The sequence below is a fragment of the Castor canadensis genome, chromosome 10 (assembly GCF_047511655.1).
Source record: "Castor canadensis chromosome 10, mCasCan1.hap1v2, whole genome shotgun sequence".
NCBI lineage: Eukaryota > Metazoa > Chordata > Mammalia > Rodentia > Castoridae > Castor > Castor canadensis.
In genome coordinates, this window is record NC_133395.1 from 33,494,509 (window position 1) to 33,512,695 (window position 18,187).

At 36.6% G+C, this 18,187-nt stretch overlaps 1 protein-coding gene and 1 non-coding gene across 11 annotated transcripts in view; both read right to left on the bottom strand.

Moving 5' to 3' along the window:
• The window catches only part of Lmo7 (LIM domain 7), a 185,880-nt gene that overhangs the window by 108,530 nt on the left and 59,163 nt on the right, over positions 1-18,187 (bottom strand). For all 10 annotated transcript variants that reach the window (XM_074043205.1, XM_074043208.1, XM_074043207.1 and 7 more), the window contains exons 2-3: positions 17,185-17,255; positions 4,284-4,353 (exon numbers count right to left, since the gene is read on the bottom strand). In XM_074043205.1, the coding sequence (XP_073899306.1) occupies positions 4,284-4,353; positions 17,185-17,255 (141 nt within the window). The remainder of the gene's footprint in view (positions 1-4,283; positions 4,354-17,184; positions 17,256-18,187) is intronic.
• On the bottom strand, positions 8,190-8,262 carry Trnaa-agc (transfer RNA alanine (anticodon AGC)). Its single transcript has one exon. It is a non-coding gene; the product is annotated as a tRNA-Ala (tRNA).

The following is an 18,187-nucleotide window of genomic DNA, read 5'->3' on the forward strand; positions in this document are numbered from 1 at the left end:
TAGTGAGTCAAGGTCAGCAATGCTACTGAAGATTCTACAAAGAACAGGGCAGTGTTCCTCACAAAGACTTATGTGCCCCAAAATGTCAACAGTGCCGAGGTGAAGAAACCTTGCTTTACCTAAATGCAAATAAATCAGTAGGGGTCCAAGAGGAGTATAAATCTTAGCACTAATAATTTGCCTCATGTTTCTACACATTGTATTTCATGCACACAAACATATCAGATGCTAAACATTATTCTGCCTCAACAGCTCTTTTCACAACCAGGATATCTTGGCTGTGTCTCTGGGTTTTAGTTTTAGTTTTGAGTTTCTATGTGTTGAACATACCCACATTAAACACAGCTAGTTTGTATTTGGAAAACAAAGTCTTAGGATGGATTAATTTTTTAACATGGGTTTGTGAAAAACAGGAAGAATAGAAAAGATAGGGTGAATGGATTTCTTTATGAAATAAAATTCAGTCAAGTGAGAAAAGCCCTATCAGTAGGAAAATCTAAGAGAACATAGTTATTGCCCTCCCAGAGAAAATGATCTCATGACTTTCAAACTCAGCATGTATTTCTAAATCATCTAAACAACTCTTCCATTACCATTTCTTGGGGGCAAATTCCATGTTTTTGCCACAGGTCCATCTGCAAGGATAAATCAATTTACTTTGGCTTAAAAGCTAAACACATATGGTAGGTAGCTCAGGAAAACTGGAAAGGCATAATTAAAAAATTTGCGAAGGAGTAATGGATGGGAAAACACAGACCACCATAACCACTCAGCCTATACCTTTATACAGAAATCCTTACTGAATTTGACTTGCCTAAGCATATCTACCTTGCTCCAACATCCTTCACAGAACCCACTTCAACCACACCTCAACCGAATGAGCCAAAGGAAACCAGTGCTCCTGACCACTGCCCATTAGGCCAAGACAACTAGGTTGGCCTATGATATCTATAGCAAGAAAAGAAAGGGTAACCTAGTCCTTTCAGATTTCTCTCTCGGGAACTTCAACTAAGAGACACCAAAGATTTCCTATTGGAAACGGGGCAGAAAAAATTAATCAGGTAGAATACAGTGGCCATGTCTACAGATAAATATGGGAATAATCGGAGAGTCTTCTGCTAAATCCTCAAAATAAGACACTGTTCATCTGACTTGGTATAAAAACATCCCTGTGCTTTCCTGTTCAAAAAGCATGCCCTGATGGGCACAGAAGGTAGAGATTAGGAAGATGTTGGTTCAAGGCCTGCCCAGGCAAAAAGTTTTCAAGACCCTCCCCTATCTCAAGCAATTAAAGCTGGTGTAGTCCCATTACAACTCCTCATGAGTTGGATATAACCTTTGTAGGGATAGTAGTCTACTGTAGTTCTCTGAAGCCATTTATTTTATGGTACTTTCTTGCTCATTTACTAATTTGTGTGTTTCCCCTTCCCGCACTTTGAAGCCATATCCATCCTTGCTCTTCCAATATATCCCTATAGACTAGAAAAGTCCTCAACTAGTAGGCCCTTGACCATTTGTTAAAAGAAAGCACACTCACTGAATATCTGTATGTCAGACACTCTATGTATTATCCATTTTAATCCTCATAAATGACCCTCTTTCCAGATATATGTCAGAGCTCTAACTGACACTTGAAATGAATCCTTTGAGAATTCTAATATAACTCTCTTGACAAGTAATCAGAAGTCATGTGAGACGTGGCTTAGCCCATTCTGCAGCTAATGTCACTCTTATGCTCCTACATACACTTGAAAATGCTCAGTGTCTTGTATTTGGAAAACCATGCTATTTAATATACTGGGTATACATTACATTTTAGTTTCTAAAGATAAAATCCAAAGTGGAAGGAATGTCTGATGCTTGAAACAGAAACACTTGGAGAAGTCTTTGGGCTTAAAAATAAAATGTATTTGTGCTTGCATCTAATCATACAATCAGAAAAGTGGATAAGCTGGGCACCGGTGGCTCATGCGTGTAATCCTAGCTACTTAGGAGGCTGAGGTAAGGAGAATCATAGTTTGAGGCCAGCCCAGGCAAATAGTCTGAGAGACTCCATCTCCAAAATAACCAGAGAAAAATGGGCTGGAGGTGTGACACAAACAATAGAGTGCCTAACCCCAGTCTCACCAAAATAAATAAATAAATAAATAAAATAATGATAATAATAGTAATAAAAAATGAAAACTAAATAAAATCTACAGTGTCCAACAAACCACCATAATTCAAGCATTTCAAATATGTAGGGTGTTTGGTGTTTGAGATCAAAGTCTAATTTCATTTTAAATGCATGTAATTGATTCAAGACACGACTATTTAAAATCAAAATATTAAACTATCTAAGAATAACTCAACATTTGAAATGACAGAGAAATTCCAATACAATTTAAACTTTTGTTTTCATAGAAATTGCCTTATAAAAGTCATTCTCATATGAAGCTTATTTACTTTATGAAATTGAGTGTTTCTACCAAGAAAGACTTCAAATAACAAACTTCATTAACTTTATCCCTTAAAACAAATATATTATAACTATATTGTTAGAAAACTATAAATAAAATATATGTATGTCTGGGTATATATGTACAGACCCCCACACATATATGAACATATATACATAAATATGTACATAAAAAGCCCTAACCTTATTTCTACATATATACATATATATACCCACCCCCTATATATATATACACACACACACATATACACACATATGTGATGGGCTTTGTATCTAACCAAATTATAAAAATATAAGGTCAGCTACCTATTCATGACAGATGTAGAATAGAGGCAAGGTAGTAAGGAGGAAGGAATTAATATTAGAACCAATTGGTGTGGGAGCTTTATGTTTGACTAAAACTATGAAACCTTTTTCTGCCTGACTCCTAGACAGACATTCTCCAATAATAAATACTTTGCAAAACTCTTCTCAGTTTCAATTTTGATGAACTTTTCATGTATCTTGCAAAACTAGAAATTTTGGTACTGCTACCTATAAGTATTTATGCCATTAACAGCTACATACACATGAATGGCCAAACAGAAGTTTCTCAAATGTATTGTAATCATAATGAATATTCCAAAGATAATCAGTGCATTTCTATATTCCATTACTAATTGTCATTATTTCATTGTTAATTGTCTTAAACTTCAAGGTATAGTGTAAAAATTTTAAACTGACTCTTCTCATCAGCACTGATTTTTAAGAATTTATAACACTTTTTTAAAAATAATCCATGAATTGTATTTAATAATAAATTATTTACCAAGACCCAGTCCCATTTTATTATTGGTGTCTCCAGTGACTTGAATATCAGGATAACTATACAATGACAGTGGGGGGTATTTTTCCATACATAACATCTGAATTTAAAGCTAGAAGTAATCTAGAGAACCATCACTGTCATTTCATGGATGACATGACCATGACAAAGAGAAGACAGTGACTTGTCCAACATCACACAGGACACTAGTAGGAAACCCACCATAAGGCAAAAGAGTACCTGGCCTTGACTATTTTGAAAACACATTTAAGATTTGTGTGCTGAGTGAGAGTCATACATAAGTGTGAAGCAACAGAAACATAACTAGTGAACACCTGTCAGTCTGGGTTGACTGCAGCATATTCAGGGCTGAGCTTCAGAAAGAATGGAACCTACACAAATGCATTTGTGGAAGAAAGCATATATGAATATATGGGCTGGAGACATGGCTCAAGTGGTAGAGCACCTGCCTAGCAAGCTCAAGCCCCGAGTTCAAACCACAGTACAGCCCATATCTATATATCTACATCTATCTATATCTATCTATATATGGGTGTGTGTGTATGTATGTATGTGAATGTATTCCCAGGAAGGGAATATATGTAGTTGGAGGCACAAAAATTAAAACAAACAAAAAATAAAGAAGTATAAATAAAAGCCTCCTGGCAGAAAGGAAATAAAGATACAAGGACATCACTAAAAATGTTTTCTATGGGAAAAAAAAGCCCTAATCTTATTTCTACAGTAATTGCAGATAAGAGAACCTATCTATATGCCCACTTTTTCACATTTCAAAGATAAAGAAATCTAGTTTTGAAGTGAGACATTCAAAATTCTCTTTCTTCACTATTTTGAAATGTACAGCACACTATTACCAGCAATAGTCACCCTACTGTCCTGTAGAACAACTGAATTATAATACACGGTACCCCACAAATAGTATGATAATAATTTGTCAGCTAAAAATAAAATAAAACTAAAAACAAAGAAACTTAGTTTTGAAGATAATTTATTACTTACCAAACCTGCTATTGGTGTGGACAGCCTGTTGATCTTCTTAATGATGCCAGGTTTAAGCTTGTTAATCAAACTGAAAGTAAGTAAGGAAATAACATACGCAATTACCAAAATGTCAGTGAGTTCAGTGCTCTTTGAAACAGTCTCAAAAATCGTCTGAAATAATATTTCATCCCCCAATGTGTTGTTCAGAACAAATACCTAAAACAGAAGGCAAACAATGGGGGCCGTCAAAAAGCAAAGAACATTGCTTCATGCAATGGAAAGGTCTTTGGACCAGGCAGAAACACTTCCAAATCCAAAGCCAGGCCCTGAAAGGTAGTTCTTTCTACATTGACTAAAGAAAGGTGTAATTCGTTCTGTTTCAAAAGCCAGTTTAAGAGTCTCTTCACTTGGCCCTAAGAATACTTTTTCCTATTAATAATTTCCATGGTTTTTCTCAAATAAGTCCTTATTTTAAAAGATACCTTCAAAATCATTTTTTTTTGCCACATTTAAAAGGTGCATAGGCATTCATCCAAATAATTAACTAGTTCTTATTGGTAACAGTTGAAGCCCATGATTGATTGCTTTGTTACCATAGGAGAATGACTGGGTGAAAACTAAATGTACCAGAACTCTTCCAAATTACCTCTGAATCTAATATTGAATATGAGAGATATTTCGAAGATATTTATGTCTCTGTACTCTAAAATGCTAAAAAAGGAAACTCGGCTTAGACAATCATACTTGAGAGTACAATTTTCATTATAAATCTAAATTATTACAGATCCAATCTTTTTGGTGTTCACTGATACAGTGGCAGGCCATGTAGTAATTTAATAGTACAATAGTGTTTTTCTATTAATGCCAGCTTGGATAATTAATCATTAATCACTGTCAGAAAACAACATCTTGAAACCTGATTTGCCTACTCAATAATTCATCCACAAAATACACAGTCCTTTATTCTGTAACAGAACTCCAAATGGAAGGTAAATAAAGAAGAAAGAATCAAACATTCTAATTTACTGGTCTTCTCTCCATAATAGGCAACAAAAAAAAAAAATTAAAGCTTGTAGAATGCTACTCCATCAACATTCCAGAGCATTGTGTCTACACTTGAGTGTGCTAAGAACAAAAAAGACAAAAGTCTCAACTTAACAGCCTTCAGAATGTTGCTCAGCAAGATCCGAAATTACAAAACAGTGGCTTACGAAGATTTAGTATGGCAAACAAAAGATGTTTTTCTGTTTTCAGAGTTTGTTCACAGAATGATCTTTAGCAACTTAATATAGATAATAGAGCCTCAGCTTTGGGGGTCAGGGGAACTCGGGATTGAACCCAGGGTCTCATGCAGTCTAGGCAAGTGCTCTATCACTGAGCTGCACCCCTGGGCCATCACCTCAACATTAAGTATTCCCTATAATGTGTGACCCCATGACTCCTAATTTCTGATTTGCACACTGAAAACCATGTAAGAAGAAATACATTTTTAATCACCAGCTGAGGAACCAGAACAGAATTAGCAGATTTATAAGAAATGACTATTCCAAATTAATTTTTCTAGTTCTTCCCTACCAACTAGGTATTTCTATAACTTCATTGCTAGTGACATTTTTTCACTGCATAGCAAAACTCATAACTGAAGCATGACTTAATAGGAACATAATTGTGGCAGGGTATAACTCAACAACTTATTTGCAGTTGTTGACATCTAGCTTGGCAATGACTTTTAAGGGTAAATTTTATTTTAAAATGTAATTTTTCAATGATCTAAACTAGGCACTAATATAAGGCTGGGGCAACACATAAGGTATCAGGAAAGCCTGGCCGTAGTTATCCTTTTGGAGGAAGAGTGCCATAAATTCCTGCTCCACCTACTTGAGTCATTTGTGACTTTGGCCAGGTCATTCAGTTTACCTGTTTACATCACTTATCATTTTTGTATTATAGGGTTAGTAATTTCAAGGACATTTTTTAAAATACAGTTTCTAAAATGGATAATAAAATGGCTTACTCTCAATTAACTCAGCCCGGGGAAGTAAGGGAGAGAGGTAAAGAAAACAGTAGCGAAATCATGTCTACCAATAATGAGTTAACTGACCCCTCCCTCATCAGCAGGTTTTGCCAAAACTATGACTTAGAGGCAACATGTCCATAGTGGATTAGCCTTCCTTCTCTACTCCTGAACCTTCCATATAAACACGGAAATACAGAAGAGAAAAATAGCACTCTGGATTAACACACAAAGCATGCTCTAAAAAGTTGAGTCACTAGAGGAAAATGCTGTTTTATTTTAATTGTTGCAATGGCCAAGAGCTCTAGAATATGGAGGAAATGCTCATATGATTTTGGCAAATACTGACCATATAATCTTATGAATTATGAAGAAAGTTTTTCATGTACAATTAAAGAAAGAACTTTAAGATATTTCTTCTAGGGAGAAAACATGTTTTTATAAAGTATAAAAATTTTAGATGAAATTTAAGCACCTCTAAAGGAACAGTGGCAGAGTCTCACTTCAAATCAAATACAAGGGCCTTCTACAAAAAGAACTTCTTTGCATAGTAAATATTCTTCAAGGTGGCTTCAGGTCACTAACTCTAGACAAGAATCAGGTAACATAACCTTCAGATGATTCCATGCAGTATGATCTAGAATCAGTCATGGGACCATATTATCAGCCTGCATCCCCATGATCCATCCCTGTAGCCCCAAGTAGAATTGTATCTCTACACCCCCAAGCTTTCCCTCAGGCCAAGGTGTAAACCCAGTTATGTGCTTGCTTAGTTCACCAGAGGCTTGTTGTTTTGGTTAAGATTAAAACTAGAATAGAAAACACCTGGTAATTTGATCCCTCCTGGGAGCATTCTCACATTAAAGCCCTGTAACTCCTCTCTTCTTTAACTTGTCCTCTGCTATGGTCTGAATGTTTGTGACCCTCCTAAAATTCTTATGTTCAAATCCTAACCTCAAAGTGATGGTATTTGTAGGTGACAAGGTCATGAGGGCTATGCCTCATCAATGGAATTAGTGCCCTTGAGACTTTGTCCCTTTTGCCATGTGAGGAAGAGACACATACCAGACACCTCATCAGCTGGCACCTCGATCTTGGACTTCCTAGGCTCCAGAACTCTGAGAAATAAATTCCTGTTGTGTATAAGCTATCCAGTTGCTAGTATTTTGTTATTCTAGCTCAAAGGAACGAAGATATCCATCACATTGTCCATTTTTCTTCCTCGCACGCTCCCAAATGTATGGTCCACATGCTCCAAAGAGGCCGAATTGCATATGCTAGACAGTTGACTCTATTCACAGACCTTGTCATCAGGGAATGTGACCTAACTTTAAAAATAATTAAGGCATGATACTTGAAAAACCATCTGTGAAGTTCAATATTATGTGTAGATCCGACATAAAAGGTTTTAATGAGAACTAGAATTTGACACTCTACTGTCAATCTCCAAAAAAACTAGCTCCAAATGCCAACTTCACTCTTCCCTTTTTCAGAAGGCTCTTTAGCCAGGGTATAAAACTGAGGAATACTTTTTTACTACCTATTATCAAAAAAAAAATCTTCACCAGTTTCACATATCACTTTTCAGATATTTAAGTTCTTAATACTTTCCCTCATAACAAGGCTTTATGATGTATCTCTCTCCACGTTTGGTCTTTACTGAGTATATTGTAATTTACATGATAAATACATTTATTGTGTTAATAGATACAATATCACATAATGACTTAATAGATTGCCAAACTGTTTTTTAAAGTTATACCAGTCTATTCCAACTAATCATTTTGATATTATATAGCATGTTATTACAACCTGTATGTCTTTTGTGGGGGTACTAGTAATTGAACCCAGAGTCTTTTGCTTTTTGGGGGGGTGGGCAGTACTGGGATATTGAGGGAACTTCTTTTTCTTGGCAGCCCTGGGGTTTGAACTCAGGACCTCATGCTTGCTAGGCAGGTGCTCTACCACTTGAGCCACTCTGCCAGCCCCAGTACTGGGATTTTGAACTCTGGGCCTGGCACTTGCTATGCAAGTGCACTACCATTTGAGCCATCCCTCTAGACCTTTTTGCTTTAGTTTGTTTTTAGGTTGGGAATTGTACTTTTGCCCAGGCTGGCCTGAGACCGCACTCCTCATTTCTTCTCCTCCCTAATAGCTGGAATTACAGACATGCACCATCACACCTGGCCTGCCTTGTGTATTCTTATCTAAGCAGCACTGAAGTATGCTCCATCCCCAATTTTGTTTAACAGGTTTTATTTTACTATTCTCAACAAAAAAGTATCTAGATTATTTCATACTACTGAAGGTAAAGATTTATTGTTTATCAATAGAATTTCCTCATTTGCCGAGTATTTGTTCATATCCTTGGCTCAACTGTATATTGAAGTCTACCACTGCCCTTAGTAATCTTTGGGTCACTTTTACTTAAAATATTTTACTCACCAGAATATTCTTATTTTTCCTTTTTTTTTTTTTGTTCTACCCTTTCAAAGCTTAGAACTTTAAGTGACCTACAAAGATTTTAATTCTTCAGCTATGTCTTTTCAGCTTTCTATTCTTTAATCTAGAATTTATTATAGTATATGGTGAGTTTTTAAATTAATTCTTAGGTTACTGTTTACCCAAATACTATGAGTTGACTGATTCATCACTTCCCCATTTTCTCATATCCCTCATATCAAATTCTTACATGAGAATATATTTCTGGGCCTTTCTAGTCCATTAATGTGCACATTTATAAATCAATCCATACTTTTTAAACTATACTTTGTCATTTTGTCATGTGTTCTAATATTAGAACAGGCAATTTCCAAGAAATTTTATGTTTAGATTTTTTTTCTTATTGTTACCTGTTATTCTTCCACATGAATCCTGAAATGATTTCTGGTGTCAGAAAAATGTGCTAGATTTTATATGGGTATTATGACTCAAATATGAAATGTCCCTCACAGGTTCATGTATTGGGGGCTTGGCTGCCTGCTGATGGGTTTGGGGGAAGTGTTAGATCTTGAGGGCTCTGACATACTCAGTGGATTCAGGATATGATGGCTATTTCTGAGAGGTAAAGTAGAAGGTGGGGCCTACTTGGAGGAAGAAGGTCACTGGGGGCATGTCCTGGAAAGATGTATCTTGTTTCCTATCCCTTCCTCTCTCTAGGTTTCCTGGCAACCATGAGCTAAGAGCTTTGCTCTGCCATCATAGTAGTCTGCCTTACCATATTCCCATAACAACAGAGCAAGTGAACCATGGACTAAAACCTCTGAACCTATCAGCCAAAATATATAATTCCTCCCTTACGTTGTTTTTATCACATCAATGAAACATCTAACAAAATGGGTATGGATTAAAACTACAAATTAATTGATAGCTATTGGTCTATACATAAATGTTGCTCATAACTCCATTTTTTAAGTTTTACAGTGTACCACTGTTATCAATAAGATCTTATCTGATTTTCTGATTGATGACGGTTGGTATATAAAAAAATCTCAAGATTAAGTCTTTCATATAAGACATTACTCTAGCTTTAATTTGTATGATACTGTTCCATACTTGTCTTTCTTACAATATTCATTCCCCTTATTTATTTCTCATTCTTATATGAGAATTTCCATACCTTTACAACTTCATAATCAACACAGTTTTCCATGTGCTCACTTGACTGCCTCTATTACATTAAAAACTTACTCAATAACTTCTTGCTGGCCAATTTTAATAAAAATTCTTTAGATCACAGACATGTGGCACATATGTTACTCCCTTCTATTTGTAGTAGACTATTATTCTCATTGACTTCTCAGAGACTCAATGACTGAAATGTTGCTCATTCTACTCTTAGTGATTTTTATTTTAAAGTACTAAAACACTACTGATCTTGCATGCAAGCTTGTGAAGCATACAGGGATAAGCTTTCTACCCCCAAGTTTAAGACCACAATAAAAAAACACAAAACTTGAAAGAAGTCTGTAGAGAATGGCTAAGTTGACACTTGCCAAGCAGCCCCTCAACTTGAAATGTTCCTTTTTTTAAAAAATTACATTTTTATGTTCATACAAACTTATATGAAGAACATGTTTGCAATAGTGGAACTACCCTATGGAACTTGGGGGAGGAATGAAAGGAAAAGAGAATGATAGACTATTAATGATATCAAAATATATTATATCTGTGCAGGTAGAGGATACAATGGTATGTATTGAAAGGTGTTGAATAATGGGGGGTAGGAGGATAGAGGTAAGGGAGAGTAATGAAAGGGGTTGAACTGACCAAAATAAAGTGTACTCACAGTGGGGATACATTGAGACACACCTTTGGAATTAATGATGAAAGACAAAACTGTGAAATAGGTGCAGCGTGTAGGGAGTACTTATGGGAAGGGGGAGGGTGGATGGAGGAGATGAAGATGAGGGAATATGGTTGATGGGCTTCATATACATATACAAAATTGAACAATGAAACCCCTTGCAATTGCTTTAAGTGGGGCGGGCAAGAGGTTGCGGGGGTGGAGGGAGCTGGTGGGGCAATCTAACCAATGTACAATGTAAGGCTATTTGAAATTGTCACAATGAATCCCCCCTATACATTGAATATATCCTAAAAAATTTTTAAAAAGTGATGTTTTTATTCTATGTGGGTATTTAATTACAGGTAAAATGGACCAGTAAAGCCTTAAAAGAAGGTATATAGATACCAACCAGAAAATATGGCCATGAAGAAAAGTAGTTCAAAAAATTTTAATTACCTGTATGAATCTTCATTTACCTATTGTGAGGTGGGCTGTCAAGTAATATGGAAAATTCAAAGTTTATTTTCATTTGAAGTGAAGAAAAACAGTTTTTACTATCTAAACTTCAAACAGCTACAAAGAGTCCAGTCAATAGTGCTGGGAGCTGGAGTTGTATGTGTGTGTGAGCAATTGTCCACCTCTGGAAATCTAAAACCAGAAACAGCTTCAAGTAAACAGCCTTTAGCATTACACAAAAGCCTGCAGGCCTCCCATGGAGCACTGCATAGGGTCTGCCTAAGTCCCTGGCACTCTGTGTGGACGGCTCCAATTCTCACAAAATGAAAGTGCTCTCTCAGCACCAATAACATGTGACAACTTTCTCTATGTTGTCCAATGTCATAAAATAGTCACCTGAGTATCCTACAGCCAGTAGTAGTATTTGAAAAATATTTCTTTTTTTCCTCTATTGAATGTGCCATTGGCAAAACATTATGGAAACTGCAGGCAGTGTAATAATCACAAGATAAATATAAATAGAAGCAGAATCTTTCTCACCAATAGCTGGACACCTTGCTCCAATCTTTCCAAGCAGCAAGGAAAAAAAAAAAAGGACCTGATGACAGTGTGTGAAGTTTCTCAATGACATGGCCTATTTCCAAAAAGGCACAAACTTCTGGTATGGCCAAAGGGGAGAAAAACCTTGGAACCATTCCAGGAAGGGGAAGTATAGGCTGAGTAACCAGTGGCACACCCCATCAGACTATCTTCAAACAAATGTTACTTCATAGAGGAATAAAGATGCTTTCATCAGAATATTTCCAAGAATTCCATCATAAAGTGATGTAAATGAGTAAAATGAGTAATTGGGAAATCACTAACTGATATCACCACCTGCAGGGACTTCACCCAGTTTAGAGAAGAACCCAGCGCAAAACAGGGCTCTCAACATTTACATAGTGACAAGTCTTTTCTTTGTTTATTTGAGACAGGATCTCAATGTGTAGCTCCAGCTGGCCTCGAACTTGCAATCCTCCTGCCTCTGCCTCCCGAGTACTGGGATTATGGATGTGCACCACCAAGCTGAGAAATTTTTTGTATTTTTTAAGATATGTAGTAAGACAGTCCTCCTGACACTAAGAAACACTGAAGAAAGGAAACAGATTAATAAAATAGCAATTTACAACAAAGAACTGAAATCAACTAATGAACGTTTGTCAATCTCTTTATTAATTAGAGAAGGACAAAAATCTGGTTTTGTTCCTTCTCACAGGTTAGCAAAGCCAAGAGAACCAGTGAAGAATTACTTTGTTAGACTTCACCAAGGGAGTATTCCTCAGCCTCAAGCTCACTAGATCCCACAGTCGATCAAACAATATGAAACTAAAATGATTACCGTGAACGTGCTGGCTTCATCGTTGATCAGATTGAAAGGCAGAGAGTGCACAGAACTGTGCTGGTTACTAGATGCACGTCTTGTCTAAAACCTAAGTGCAGTTTAGACCCAATTTAGACTGAAATGTCAGTCTACTGCCAGTTGGGTAAAAGCTATAATAAGCTCCTCCAACTCCTGTCTGCTATTTAAAAATGCCAGTTTGGAGAGGAAAAAGTGCTACTGAAGGATAAGAAGCTCCTGAAATTAATAGCTGATATATTACAAAAACTCAATGGTGATAATGAATGAAAATGCCTAAAGATTTTTAACAGGCAACATACAGACCCTAGATTTTACCAGAAAAATGATTCTGACAGTGAGAAGAAGTCAGCCTTCCCCTGTAAGAAAAGGGATTCAGATTTTAAACACATCCTAATCTTATTCTGGCTAAAAATTGAGATGTCTAATGGATTAAAAAAATTCTTAAACACAGTTTACTATATTCGCCATAAATTCACAAGCCTCTGAACAGCTGGTTTTTGTCTTCCTTGTAAGCATCATATATCACTCAGGAAGATGTGGTCACAAACAGTGGTTTCTCTTTTACCATTTCATAACCTCATCAGCTACGTTTTCTTTAGTTACAGGTTTATAAAGAGCACAGTGACCTGGACTTTTTATTCAATACTAGGTTAAGGAACAATAAACAATGTGATTCACAACTTAGAGAAAGTTTTTTTGATACAAATATTATGCAGTTCTTCTGTATCCCACAATATGCCACCCAATTGCTGATTGTCATGGCCTAATATTTACTTAGGTAACTTTTTGGAAACATTTATTTAAACAGATTGATGAGGTTTATATGTTGATACATGAAACTCCAAACTGGCATTATTCTAACTGGGAAACAATCTTAAAAATGAGGTCCTCAAAGCTTGTGAATTAACGTGAGTTTTTAAAAACAACCAATATATCTAAGCATGCATCCCAATGTCTATTGTCAACATGAAGGTAGAAATTCCATGTCTACCCTACCTTGCACTGCTTTTGGTCAAAACTCTTTTTTTTTTAACAACTGAATATCCTCACTTATCAGTGAGGGATGAGACTCATCCTTTCAGGGTTGTCATTCAGAGACCAGGCTGGCACATAAGCTGCATTTCAAATAAAAAATTGAGGGTCACTATCAAATATGCTTAATTACCTATTTATGGAGATGGTGTCCCCAAAAGTGGCATCCCTAAAATATTCCAAGCTATAGTTCACCACTGGAAATACATAACCCACAAAGTGACTTCTCTGAATAGATCATCTATTTGAGCTACATGCTCTTGTAAGCCTAAAAAGAGCTCCGTGTCTCATGGGCACACTTTCTCTATAGTACCATCTAACTCCTAGGCAGAGCTGTGGGGTTTAGGATTGACAAAATGCTTTCACTGGAAACCTCTAAACAGATGATAGTTAAGGGAGATTGCAGGTCACGTGCCTCTTTTATTTTTCTTTTTTTGGCTTTACTGTGGTTTGAATTAAGGGCCTCGCACCTGCTAGGCAGCCGTTTTTGGGTGTCACACTTTCTGCCCAGGGCCAGTCCCAGTCTGCAATCCTCTTACCTACACCTTCCAAATAGGTCAGCCTGGGTTACTATGTGACCCACTGTATCTGGTTTGTTTGTTGAGATGGGATCTCACTTTTTGCCCAGATTGACCTCAAACCCACAATCTTTCAATCTCTGCTTTTAAATAGCTGGTATTACAGATGTGCACCAACATACCCAGCCTCTTTCTAACAGGCATTTTCCTTGTCCATATTCTGAACTCATGAAAACACATTTAAATCATACACTTTTCACATCAACATAATTTCCCTTCCACGACCAACTGGGCAGACCATGCAACCCACTTAAGTGAGTTTAAACACTATTCAACAAGGATTCTGAGTGTGGTATTGGAAAAGGACTGGAAATATCCTCTCAACTTTATTCATGGCCCTTCTTCCCTAAAAATAACTTGCACTTACACAAAATTTGATAGTTCATAAAAACCTTAATATATGTATAATTGAATTCGGCAACCCTATGAATTAGGCAGATCAGATTCCTTGATATCTACATTACACATGAGAAAAGAAGGCTCAAATGTTAAGCTGCTTGCTCAAATGTAAACAGAAGTTACTTGTTCAAATGTCCAAAAGTAATGGAGCAAGGAATCAAACCCTTTGATTCGGAATCATTACTGTAAAAACACCAACCTTCAAAAGAACTGAAATTATCCTAAGTACTAATGGGTATACTCCCAGCCCTTACATGTGAACAGATTCCACAAATATCTATGTGATAAGTGCCTAGATTGGAATTATTAAGTACTTTCAAAAATGAGGGTGGGTACTCAGGAACATTCTTATAATTTATTTGCTCACTTCTACAACCCGTACTTTTCTCCAGGATCTCAGCTGTTTGCCTCACAGGCCTCCTTGCCTCTCACCCCCAAAGGTCACATATCTGACTAACTGGACTATGCATCTCTCAGGTAGCCAAACACTACACCAAACATACATCGTAGGCCTTATACCATCCATCAATCATGGAGCCAGACTATTTTACTTACAGTAACCACAGCCTGCAATGTGGTATACTACCTATTAATTGAATGAGTGGTCCATAACTCAAATTGATTTGGGTAATGTAATGACTCCACTTAAAACTTGAAAAAGCCAGACACTGGTGGCTCATAGCTATAAACTTAGCTACTTGGGAGGCTGAGATCAGGAGGACTGTGGTTCAAGGCTGGTCTGAGCAAATAGTTCTTGAGACCCCCATCTTAAAAATAAGGAATTTTTAAAGGAAGAGGTATAAATGGCTAATAAAATACATGAAGAAGTGTTCAGTTTCCCTGGCCATAAAAGAAATGTAAATCAAAATTACACTTAGATTTCATCTCACCCCAGTTAGCATGGCTATCGTCAAGAATGTAAACAACAACAAATGTTGGTGAGGATGCAACAAAACAGGAACCCTTATCACTGTTGGAAGGAATGTAAATTAGTGCAACCATTATGGAAAGCAGTATGGAGATTCCTTACAAGAAACGTTCTGTACACATGTATGTAAATGAGAAAATGAAACCAGATGAAATTATTCCAGGAATGGGAAGAGGGAAGGATAAAAGAGAATGATGGAGGGGGTGAATTCAACTATGACATACTATAAGAAATTCTGTAAATGTCACAATGTACCCCCAGTAAAATAATAATTAAAATAAATTATAAAAAAAGAAAAATAACACAAAAAAAGAAAAAACTAAAAAGAAAACTGCCATATGATCCAGTAATACCTCTCCTGGGCATCTACCCAAAGGAATGTAAGTCACAATACAATAGAGACTCCTGTACACTAATGTTGATTGCATCACTGTTCGCAATAGCCAAGCTATGAAAACAACTCGGATGACCTAAAACTGATGAACAGATTAAGAAAATATGATATATATATATGGCGTATATATATATATGATGTATATGATGTATGTGTGTATATATATATATATATATACACACACACACACAATGGGGTTTTATTCAGTCATAAGGAAGAATGAAATTATGTGGTTTGAAAGTAAATAGATGTCATTGGAGGACATCATGGTAAGAGAAGACAAAAGGTTCAGAAAGATGAAAGTCACATGTTTTCTCTCATATGTGGAAGATAGATCCAAAAGATAAACATATACACAAAAACAAACATGATCATATACAAACTTATATGTAGAACATGTTTGTAATTATGGAACTGCTCTATGGAACTCAGGAAGGAGGGAAAGGAAAAGAAAATGACAGTCAACAACATAGAAATACATAACATCTATGCAGGTAAAGGATATAATGATATGTATTGAAAGCAGTTGAATAATTGTGGGGTGGGAGGCAAGGTAAGGGAGAGTAAAGGAAGGGGTTGAATGGACCAAAGCAAAGTATATTCACAACAGGAAACACTGAGAAACTCCTTTGAACATTGACTTAGGAATTAATAACAAAAGACAGGACTGTAAAATAAGTACAGTGTGTGTAGACGGGTACTTGTTGGAGGGGAAGAGTGAATAAAGGAGATGAAGGTCAGGGAATATGGTTGATGGGTTTCATATACATACACAAAATAGAACAATGAAACCTCTTGCAATTGCTTTAAATGGGGCGGGCAGTTGGGAGGAAACAGGGTAGGGGTGATCTAACCTAACCAATGTATAAAGTGAGGTTATTCAGAATTGTCACAATGAAGTCCCCCCTGAATATACCCTAATAAAAATGGGAAAACAATAACCATAGCAAAATGGACTGGAGGTGGGGCTCAACAGTGGAACTCCTGCTTTGCAAGTGCAAAGCCCTGAGTTCAAACCCCAGTCCTACCCAAAAAAGATTTTGCTACTCCAATCATCAAACCATCATGACTTACTGATGAAAAAAGAAGTTTTACATTAACTTCAAAATTAGGTGACTCCACATGTTGGACTATTGAGCATAAGTTATGGGTATAAATATAATAAAACTTCCTCCCATGCACTCCTAGTGGCCATCAAGCAAGAACAGAAACTTTCTTGTTTACTAATTAAAAATAATATATATTTCACCCCCCATTATCTTTAGATACTGAGACTGATAACTGTCTCATTCTGTGGGGTGTCAATTTGCAGGGATCAACTCTCACCTAGGACCAAATACTTACCTGTGACCGTGGAAGCCATGGGGAGGCCTTGTACACCTGCACACATCTTTGCTTTTCAATTATTTTTTAAATGCTTTAAATACTTACTCACACAACAGAACACCATTTTCTAGAGAAGCTCGAAAATCCTTTGTTTCAAAATTCTTCTCTGTTACTGCCTGAAAGACAAATTTGGGAATTAGTTGTCTGTTAAACAGGAATAACACACAAATCAAATTCAGTATTAGAACAATTAATATGCATCTACTATTTTACCTGAATGAGGTATCTATGGCACCAAATGCTGTTCCTTACAGGAATTACATACTATTCTCTGTTACCACCTTTTATTTTATATAGCTATTTATTTGTTTTGATGGGAATTGGGTTTGAACTCAGGGCCCTGTGCTTGCAAAGTAGGTGCTCCCCTGCTTGAGTCACACCTCTAGTCCAGTTTGCTCTAGTTATTTTGAAGATGGGGTCTTGAGAACTATCTGCCTGGGCTGCCCTCAAAACTTGAGCCTCCTGATCTCAGTCTCCCAAGTAGCTAGGAATACAGGCATGAGCCACTAGCACGCAGAAATAACCCTTTTAGTATGAGCATACATATACAGAAAAAACCACAATAAGTGTTTTTTGCAATGTAATCATTTTATTGGAGGATAAACAAAAGTTAGAAGTGAAACTAAATTTCCGATGTATTTTCTATTTAAAAAACCCCCTATGGATAATCTATTAAGAGTGAATGAAGGCTAGGCAGGCTTGGTAACTCATGCCTATAATCCCAGCTACTCAGGAAGCAGAGATCAAGAGGATCAAGGCTCAAGTCCAGCTCAAGTAAAAAGTTAACAAAAGCCCATTTCAATAAACCAGCTGGTTATGGCAGTATGTACCTGTCATCCCAGCTGTGAGGAGACACAGGTAGAACAACCACAATTGTCAGGAAACAACACACCATCTGAAAAATAACTAAAGCAATCATGGGCTAGGGGCGTCGCTCAAGTGGTAGAATGCCTGCCTAGCAAGTACAAGACCCAGAGTTCAAACCACCAGAAAGGAAAAAAGAGAAAGAGAAAGTGAATAAAGACAGTTTAAGATATATATTTGAAGT